Below are 10,546 nucleotides of genomic sequence, written 5' to 3'. Positions count from 1 at the left end.
TGATTAAGTAAAAAATGACACGGACATAGCCTAATTTATATAATTGATTGATAGTAAGTAGGTAAAATAGGTATTCAGAACCGTGTATTTAGAAAGCAACCCAATTTTACATTCAGCTGATATTTTACCGACGTGGAAGTCAGTTCAAATAAGTTTCAAGATTTCGTTCGCGTGACCCACAGTTTAGGCGCCAGGCCTTCACTGCACGTCTCCACATATAAAATACACTAGCACAACATTCAACAACAAATCAGTGCAAATACTAAAACTCGTAAAAACTGTGCATCTCACAAATTTTGCGCCGCTAACCTCAGTTTAGGCTGCATTCACAATAAAATTTAGAATATAGAATAAAGTCACCCATATCCCCTTTGAATACAGTTTCAACTACCAATACCAGCCGTGTCATAACTTTGATCAATTTATCGCGCTGCCTTTCCGTATGTCGCCTCACTTACGAGGCACGATCACGTATCTGACGGTATCGGCTTGGTTCTAAACACATACACGGAGTCGTCGAGCCAATAGTAGGCCTGGGCGAAGTCCCCCTCGCAGAGATAGGGCGCCCGCGTCCACGACGACAGCTCGAAGCCGAGCGTCTCCATGAACTGGACGAAGGAAACCACTTGTTCCTCGAAAGTGCTGCCCTCTATCGGGAGAAGCTCGTTTGGTTTGTGGTTTGGTGTCACTGAAAGATGATAAAAATTATATTAGGCTGGTGTATCATCTGGTACGAAAGTATAATATGTACCTAGCTACCTATTTATGTAAGTATGTAGGTACTGTAAGAAGCTACTAATAAAATGATTGTAGAATGATAAAGTAGTGGTAAATATCGGCTTGTAGCAACATCCCATAGATCAGAGGTTAAAAACATTACAGGGTTGAACGTTACTTAGACAGTAAGAGAGCCTAATAACAATCATAATTCATTCATGACCTTTTACACTAAATTATAATAGAGTCATAATGGCAGATAAATAACTTTCGGAACACCAAATAGATTTAGTCGTAATCCCAAAATATAAATTTAGAATTTCACATAATTTATGCCATAAAACTTTATTTAACTCCCAACATGCCAAACTTGAGAGTATTGAATTATTAGGTAGTTATTGTAAACTAGCGAGCGTGCGAGCAAAGAACAAGATCTAGTGACATAATTATATGGAACGTCAATGACAGGTGGAACTTTTTCATTGCTCATATCGAATTATTCACATAATAAACAGTCGTCTCACCTTCAACATACGGCTTGTACGGGAGCACCAGCGCCAACAGCAGCACCCCGGCCGGGTCGAGCGCCGCGCGCGCCTGCCGCAGCATGGCACGCGGCTCGCTGCAGCGGTCCAGCAGGTTCAGCATGGCCACGCAGCCGAACCGCTGGGACTGCCACCAGGTCGATGTGTCCAGGATGCTGAGGAAAATATAAGACTTAAAATCATCTGTATCAGCCCATGTTAGCCCGTTGGATATGAGCCTATCAAGATTGTAAGACATAGGTAATTAGGGAGACGGAGAGGGATGGAACCGTCAGGTGTCAACCCGACTCCTCGGAGGAGTAGCGGGAATGATGAAGACATAATAATTAGCCTATGCTAGCCCGTTCCACACGAGCAGGGTTTTTGGCATTGAATATTGGAAAGGGAGTTGGAGATTGAGAGTTCATATTTCGCACCGGAAACTACATTTTTTTTCGCATGAGACTGTCTACCTCTACCCCATAAGTTAATGGCCACGTAAGATACCCACAGTTCAAAGGTTTGATGCTATATACAATCCTTACAATCAACTGTAGGTACCAAAAGGCATTTCGCCCTGGTATTCCCTTCAAGCTTAGGTACAAACGAAACTAAATCCTATAGACACTCACGTATAACCCTTGCCGACTAGCACCTTCCTCATGCACGCAGAGATCTCCGTGGCGTACTTCTCCTCGTACAGATGCGCGAACCGGCGGCTGACCTCCCCGTCTCCAGCGCCCACGTCCACCAGGCGGCCGCTCGGGGCTGACGGCAGCAGACGGGTTGCCTGAGCCGAGGAGAGCACGAACATGGAGCCGCGGCCCAGCCAGCTGGAAGAGAGAAGGTTGAAGGTGAAGAGTTGTTGTTATCATTAGGGGTCTCTTATCATCCAGTGATGGATATAGATACCTATCTATTATAAACTCAAGGACTCGTTTATCGGAAAAAGGTTGGATTGGTCAATATAAAGTCTGCAAGCTGAAGTGGCAGTGGGGTGGTCATATATGCCGAAGAAGGTTGTAGAGTTGTATAGAGTTAGCGTAGGATGCCCTCTGCGTTCTGGACTGACGACCTTAGACAGGTATTCGGTAACGGCTGGATTAGGAAAGGTGATGGGAGGACAGAGTGTTGTGATGTTCCTTAGAAGAGGCATAATGTCCAGCAGTGGATGATTACGGGTTCATAGTCAATTCTAACTTGCAATTACACCTCTAAGTAGAATCTGTGTATTCGTTTCTGTGGGCGTACCTGCACTGTACAAAGAGACTATTAATTTACTATTTACTTCCTCATCCAAGTTAATTGTCGAGCTAACAAAGTCGTTGCACCGTTCAACCTTCTAATTTAGTTGCAGGATAACTTCCTTGAAAACGATTTGAAAGATAGTCGCCGTGCAGCGAGCGATGCAACAATAGCGCAATTATCCACTACCGTTGATCGTGTGGTGGTGGCCGTTTGAAGGTGGATAGCGTCGGGGCTGCAATTACTGGGGATAAAGCACAAAGCGCGCTGCGGGGCTCGGCGTCTAACATCCGCGGCAAATTGTGCGCCGCGGGGCGAGCGGGGCCGCGCGGGGCGTGCGGGGCGCGCGGGGCGGGCGGCGGGGGGCGGGGGGGCGACGTCTTCATCGCTCGCCGCGGGCCGGCCAGCCGCGCGGTCAGCGACCAAAGTGGATAATGAGTAGTAAATCCCGCGTTCATTAGCCGAGAGCGAGCGTCGCGAGGCCCGATCGATACGAATTCGTCTTCGCCAAGTAAAGGGATAATCGGCGTGGTGGCCGAGCTCTGTTATTAGGCGTAGTACCATATATCACGCGGGGCATTACGGGCCGCGCCGCGAGCGCCGCAATTACTCGCGCCGAGCCCTCTTCTGCGCAACCCTATAAGGATTAGCAGTATCAGTATTAATCGGGTCTAAAACGGCTTTCTAGTCACCACGCTTTTAACTATACTCTAATTTTTAATTCCGCGGAATTCTGACATTTCATTAGTGATACCCTTAAAAAAGCTCTTCACCGAAAAAAGGTAAAATTTGGATCCATTTAAGGGCAATATTTTTTCAAATGTTTTCATAGAAAAACATAAATCTAAATATTTACTTGCTCAAGTGAAGTAAGTAATACAAACATAACCTATTATTTCAATACTAGCTGTTGCCACGAGCTTCGCTTCACCTTAATTAGTTTTCCCGTGGGAATTCCGCGATAAAAAGTAGCCTTTTTCAACACATAAGCTATTATGTGTTAATCCAGGGTGTCAGCTAACTCCATTCCAAATTTCATTAAAATCGGTTCAGTTATTTTGACATGAAGAAGTAACAAAGGTACACACATACCTACATACATACACACATACTCACAAACTTTCGCATTTATAATATTAAGTAAAATCAAGACTCACGACCATTGTATCAAATTAATTTTAATTACTTTATTTTATTCTTTAGCATGGCATCACTTGCTACTAAATTCAGGGATAACAAACATTTTAAATCGATTTCAAATAAAAGATTCTCAATTCGGTAAGTTCATAATCTGTTCGGTATATAGGTGCCTATGTAAGATTATTGGAACTGCACCATATTAACATATGACAATCCATTAAGCCTAATAAACAAATATGAAATTTTTTATTGTATAAGTATGTTTATATGTTTGTTGGTATGTATATTTGTCCACGAAAATCTCGGAAACGATTGATCCGATTGTTACTATTCTTTTTTAGAGTTCCGTACCTGAAAAGGAAAAAAGGAACCCTTATTGTTGTCCGCCTGTCTGTCACCACCCTTTTTCTCAGAAACGGTTAAAGATATCAAGCTAATATAATGATGAAATTAAAAGGAAAAATATCTCAGGTAAGTAGACTTTTACGGAACCCTCAGTGCGCGATTCCAACTGGCACTTGGCCGGTTTCTTATCGTTGACCTTTCGCGTTGTGATAGTTTGTTGATTTTTATAAACGTTATGGAGCCACAACCTGGCCCTTCCCAGGAAGCGGCCCCATCTGATAAAGCACAAGAGTCAGACTTTCTCTCTCCCAGAAAGAAGCGTCCTCGTGGTTCTTTTGCGCCTAACGTAAAGACCATCATTCTAAATATTTAAAAATATAATATAGAAAATTGTCCGAATACAACTGATGTTCAGACTTGTATTGAAAAAAGTACCCAGCCAAAAAAGGTTTGTGATCTCTGACATGTCAAAAATTGATAACTGTCAGAATTCCGTGAGATTAAAGATTAGAGATTATGTCGTTTCTCTATTTTATGGGTCCATATCGCGGTGGAGAGGTACATTGTTATTACGCGGTGGCTGCGGCGACGGTCCATTACGTGCGCCGGGTTTGTCTGCTGCTTGGCTCGTTTGCGCGGCGTCGCGCGGATTGATTGCTTTATTGTCGTGTCGCCGCGGCGGGGACGCGCGATACATGATACATGAACCTGCGCGCCCACTAATGAGCCCCGACACCGCGTAATTGTCACCCGCCCGCCCCGCGCCCCGCACCCGACCCTCGCCGCCTGCAAGTGCCCCGCGCCGGTTATACTTGTGGCGACGACCTGATTGATTTATTGGGACCATAACTGACAATGAATGTTCCCGATGCCTTCACTTGTTACGATATCAGATGCAGCATGATGTCTTTACTTTATGATATTTGAGACAAGTAAACAATGCGGGTTCTCGATGTTGCACCTCCGGTTACTTCGCTCGTAACCCGACCCTATCGCTGGCAGACTGAATGCCAGACGTATCGAGGACGAGTTGCATTCAATAAATGGTGATATTCAGGTGGGACGTTCGTGGAAATCGAGGGGCATCGGCGGTAGGTGTCTGTGTCAGCGCGGGTGTCGCCGCAAGTATCGCGATTGCAGCGAGAGCAAACAAGCGGGCGGCGTCGCGGAAGGAGGTTCAAATCATATTACCCCCCTGGTCCCCCCCGCGCGTCCCCCGCCCCCGCCTCACCCCCGCGCTCGCCTGCGTTGCTATGGCGACAGGCGCGGCCCTGCATCATATTAGTACGTGTGTGCTTCATCTCCGGCCTTCAGCCGCACTCCAGGGGAAATTAAAACCGGAACCGCTTTCAGATATCGGTTTCGGGCCACGCCGCCGCCGCCCTGGTTGACGGATGCGGCGATTTGCGATGCCCTGTTGTGGGCCCTCAATGTGTTAATAGGTAAAAATGCCTTTTCTATTCAAGATTACAATAAAGTATTTAGTAGCTGAAAATGAAACACCAGAAGGTGTCATCTTCAGCTACTCAGAAAACAAGAAATACAAGTATATGTATTATGCGTTGGGGTGGAAAGTCTGCCTGGCCTATATGACATGATATAAAAATAAAACAAGATATATGTAGCTGAGTACATTATAAATTAAATAAAGGATATTAAAACAGTTAATTTTCTATGCATTTAAAATCCTATATAAACTGAAACTCCACCTACACGCGTGCAAAACTTCTTAACCATAGATAGAGAGTTAAGTACCAAAGTACTTACATAAAAGATGGTATAGGTACCTACCTATAACTATAATCACACATGTAAGTAAGCAGGCATGTGTGATGTGTGAGTCTACATTAGTATGTGACATGGGGGAAAAAATCTTATGTAGATAGACATACATTTGCTTTGCTCAAAGACATTGTCGCTTTCAGGCACCTCATTAGAGTAGGTCCCGTGTGAGCCTCCCCTCCCCTCACCCATCCCTCTACACCCCCTCCCTTACACATACACACATATACACACACACACACACATACACACACCGCCGCAGTCTCTTCAGACGCTCGCAGTCTGGATAATTACACTTAGATAAGGCAAGTACGTACTTAAGCCAAAGCTTTTATGTAATGCCGAGAGACTTAATTTAAGAGACGAATTACTTACGAGAAATTACACAAAATGTCTAGGCAATTTTAAAAATAATTGCTGCTGTAAAGAAAAACTTTGGAATTGGTTATAAATAAAGCGGAGTGGCAAATAACTGGGTGATCGAACTGTCACAAAAAGAGAAACAGAGTTACGTATAGCGCCATAACCCTCGAGTTAACCCTGAAGAGCACTCGTGACTTGTAATAAACTATAAAAAGCTGATAGTAAAATGTATAAACAATAAGAGCACGGCTAAAACGTTTTAGTGTCAAGAGTGCGTCATAAAGCTGTGTCACGCACCTGTAAAATATTAACGAGAGGTTCGGAGACGCGCGGCGGGCTGGCCCTGTATCAGAGTATACTGTGCTCGGCCGAGTACAAGTAATGCCGCACGAATGTATACCCGAATTGCCCCGATTGAATATTTTACCAGGCCACGAGCGCGTCCGCCGATATGTTTCTATTACACCGCACATTTTTACTATCAACTGCTTAGTTTCCCCTTTAATATTATTCGTGCGACGACCGCGCCGCCCCCGCTCCGGTACAACCTACTCACATAAAATCTCTTTTTAATTCTTGTTCGACTTCTGTCTGTAAATAATGATAGCAATCTGAAATATGGGCTAATGTCAATTGGACGGTTGTAGATAAGTAAGTACCTTAGGCAGGTACTCCAATGAAATGTTTGCCATCATGAACTTTTTATGAAATCGCTGAAGATTCAGTCCCTTCCTTGCCGTTTGGTGAACACAATAACCTTTAAAAGGTGTAAAGGCGTAGGTTCAATTCGAGTCCCGAGTGAGAATTTAAAATGACTTCTCGGAGGCGAATGGTTTATTGCTTATTGAGTAGCGCTGACGAAACGCGCCTCAGACGATAAAACATGCCCGGCGTGGAATCTCAGTCAATATCAGCGAGTGTACGGCGACATTGGAATTATCGCGCAGTGGGAGGCGCGGCCGCCGAGCCGGACAAAAGTAAAACAAAATTAGAATCGTTTGAAACAATGAGCATTGTCGCGATGTCTGCGCGCGCGCACGCGGCGGCGGCGGCGGCGGCGGCGGCTCGTTAGCGCGCCGCGTGTGATTGGTCGGCGCGCGGTGGGCGGGGCCCGGGACAAACTGCGCGCACGCAAATAGCGCAACCGCACACAAATTAAAACAATAAAATGAAAGTAATAAAACAAACTGAGCACCGAAGAGTACCACTATCGAGAGGCTTAATGGCCGGCGGAGGCGGCGGCGGCGATTTATTGAGCAGCACCGACTGCCGAATTGTCTGATGGACCCGATGCCCTAAACCGGAGACTTGTCCTATAATACCCGAATTGCAGGAACGGGCTTCTTCTGAGCCAATCAGAATAAAATACTCAGTCATCATTAACATCCATGGTAAGGAAAGAATTATCATAACTGAACAACAATTGAAAAGATCGACGTAAATGACAATGTCCTTACAGCTAGATATGGTAATGGCGTATAATGAACAACTTGCCATTCCAAGGTAAACTAACTTCACACGCGATACGGCGGGCAAACAAAGGTAAGTTTGTCTCAAAAATAAACAACCTCTGTCTCAATATAAGTTACCGCAGAAGTCTTAAATAAAACTTCGATGTAGCATTCTTAACAATACCTATTTTAAATATTCTTATTGCCTTACCCAGTACATCAATAAGTATTATGTAACAAAATTATTTTACTTATAAGTACTTAACAGCTTTTTTGACTTTAGAAAAGTAAAAGTTTTTTGGTGTGTTTTGTCATGTCAAGTCATATTGTGATGACTGTACCTGCCTACATTAAAACCAAGGCAAGACTACTTGAGGCATTGAAACCAATGTATACCTCAGAGTACCTCCACCTAGGCCATGTAAAACACGTTACATAATATTATGAATCTTACTCTTAACTTGCACAATAAAAACTGTGAGGCACGTAGCACTCTCCCGATGAGGTACTCCCTGGCTCGTTCCGATAACGAATGCCCGCTCATTTACTAATGTGTCACATGCAGGCGGCGTTGTTTCTCGAGCCAGGGGGGGACCCCTTCCCAGGGGGAGAGGGGGGAGGGGGGAACGCTGACCAATGGCGGCGCGGCCAGAGAGTACGGATGCAGCGCTAATTACAATGCCTTCCTGAAACTTGGAGGGTGTAGGGGTATGTACTGGAGTTATGTGCTGGGTATGTAAGTTAGGTGGTATATAAGGTGGTGGCTAGGTGTTGGGTCTTAATAGGTTGTTAGTTTAGTTAGGTAATTAGATATTAGAGCAGCTTCAAGAGAGTGATCTTAGAGTGTGGTGTATTGTGTTGTGACAAGTAACTGTATCGTTTTCCTAACATTTAGGATGCTGATTAATGGTTACGTTTTCCTGTTCATTATACGTGTACATACCTATAGGTAATGAAATATGGTTATCTGCCCATTTATCATTTTCAATATCCATAAGATACAGAATGTAAAAATATTTTATAAACAAAACAAATCTACTGGAATCGAGACCATCTCCCTAACTACGGAACAAACGCAGTAAAAATCTCTTTTACAGCGTCTAATATAAAAACATTTCTCTTTAGTATCAACGGAGAACGACTCGCGCCGCTATAGGCCACCAAATTAGCATTTTTCAGGAAAACTCAAGGAAAATCAGCGTGACTTTGTAAGAAGCGTGATTACATTAAGCGCAGTGAGCGGAGGCTTCATTAGTCGACGGGCGAGGGGGGCAGGGGGGGGGGTCTCATCTCGCTGGTGCATCGCAGTTGCGCGCGCAAACAAATTAAAACGTAAGACGCGCCCTAATCAATAGCCCGCTCGCTTCTCCGCCGAGCAGAATTAACCCGCCCGAATAAAAAAATGAACAAAATTATATTCACGCGAGACCTTAAACACCCCTCGCCCTCACGCCACCCCGCCCGCGCCCGCCGGAGGAAATTGCTTTTCTTTCACGAGCACACACGCGCACCGGAGAGGGTTAGCCGACACACATACAATATTATAATTTACGTCGCCGTGTGTAGGTCGCTTTACGTTACCGTTTCGCGCCTCCTCAGCCGCGGCCGGGCCCGCTAAATCTCAGTTTTATGTGTTCACTTGACGTCGAGAGCGGAATATTAGTTCTGTGCACCTCCACTACTCACGCTATATACAGCCACACGTAATGCGATCATATGAGGGCGAGATTTTCACGTAAATGTCGCGAGCTTACGACGGAGCCCATCATGAAAATTGTCCGCCCTAAATCTCTACATTTTCATATCGCCGTATAGTGTTTTTCATAAGAGTTCACTGGATAGTAATTTAGATGGGTATCTCGTTATATTGCTCAAGTTTTCTTCTACGATTTACGTTCCAGTTCTTTTGAAAGCTTTGTTCTTTAAGATCGTTATGAAGTTCATTTTCCAGTTACATTTACTTTGCGTCGTCGTCGCAAAGAAAACGTGGACTTTTGCAATTACGCGAGCGAAGCAGAAATCTCATTTAAATTCACGCTGATAACGAAAATAATTTAACAAATCCCATTATGTGAGGAATGAACATAATTTTCAGTGCCATAGACAAAGTGCGCCCGTAGAGTAGGACGGCGGGTAGGTAATCTTATTTACTTAATCTCGGCTGCGATCTGGTCTAATCTGTGTTCTCCCGGGCATCCAATTAACGCTTGGGCGATATTTCCCGCCCGCCCGCGCGCTATCGCCGGCCAATGGCGGCCGCGCGGGGATTAATTAAGGAACTTCCACTCTTCCGCCGCCCGCGCCCCGCGTCCCCCCCCCCCCCCCGCGGAGTCTGCGGACACGCCCGGAAAACTAACCGCCTAATGAGGGGAGATGACCTCCACTAGTGCCTGCCGCCCGCCGTGTCTCTGTGTGCGGCAGCCTTACATAAGCCACCAACACATGTGAGCTTAATTGCCAGAACAAAGAAGCGGTACCTAACTCGCTATTTTTATGTGCCTCCACGTTAGACTTGTTTTGTCTTGCTGAAAACTCTGAAGCAATAAGCATTTATAGCATCATGACTCATAAGCTCATATAAGTACTTAAATTAGTTTCAATACGATATGCTAATACGAAACGATATGCTTATGTCTAGCCGTAGCATAGGTTATGCTGTAAAACTTTATGATCCGATTTCCACGCGAATAAAAACCGCAACTAAACATCGAAATCAAAATCACAATAGTCAAAGCATGAACTACAAAACTTTATCAGATGTATAACATCGTACTTGATAGATATAGAAGGTAAAGTAAGTGAAAAGACAGTGCTGAAAATCAGTTTATCGTGTGTCAAATTTCACTCGCACCGTAACCGAAGACGCGAACAATCAAACCTATAGCCTCCAGATACGCTCACACAAGTTATTAACGAAACCGATAAAGTATAAATGATCCGCGTAGCCTCACCCCCCCGCGCCCCCTTTTCCCTCCCTCC

General features: G+C 44.8%; 1 protein-coding gene across 3 annotated transcripts in view; it reads right to left on the bottom strand.

Annotated features, from left to right (window-relative positions):
- Nucleotides 1-355: 355 nt before the first annotated feature.
- LOC105392071 (protein-L-histidine N-pros-methyltransferase) overlaps nt 356-10,546 on the bottom strand; it is a 50,971-nt gene continuing 40,780 nt past the window's right edge. For all 3 annotated transcript variants that reach the window (XM_038116354.2, XM_048631579.1, XM_038116350.2), the window contains 3 exons: nt 1,874-2,074; nt 1,242-1,417; nt 356-688 (listed from right to left, as the gene is read on the bottom strand). In XM_038116354.2, coding sequence (XP_037972282.2) covers nt 468-688; nt 1,242-1,417; nt 1,874-2,074 — 598 coding nt within the window. In that variant the 3' untranslated portion in view covers nt 356-467. The remainder of the gene's footprint in view (nt 689-1,241; nt 1,418-1,873; nt 2,075-10,546) is intronic.

Source organism: Plutella xylostella, chromosome 29, assembly GCF_932276165.1.
Source record: "Plutella xylostella chromosome 29, ilPluXylo3.1, whole genome shotgun sequence".
Taxonomy (NCBI): domain Eukaryota; kingdom Metazoa; phylum Arthropoda; class Insecta; order Lepidoptera; family Plutellidae; genus Plutella; species Plutella xylostella.
This window is presented reverse-complemented; position numbering and strand designations above follow the sequence as displayed.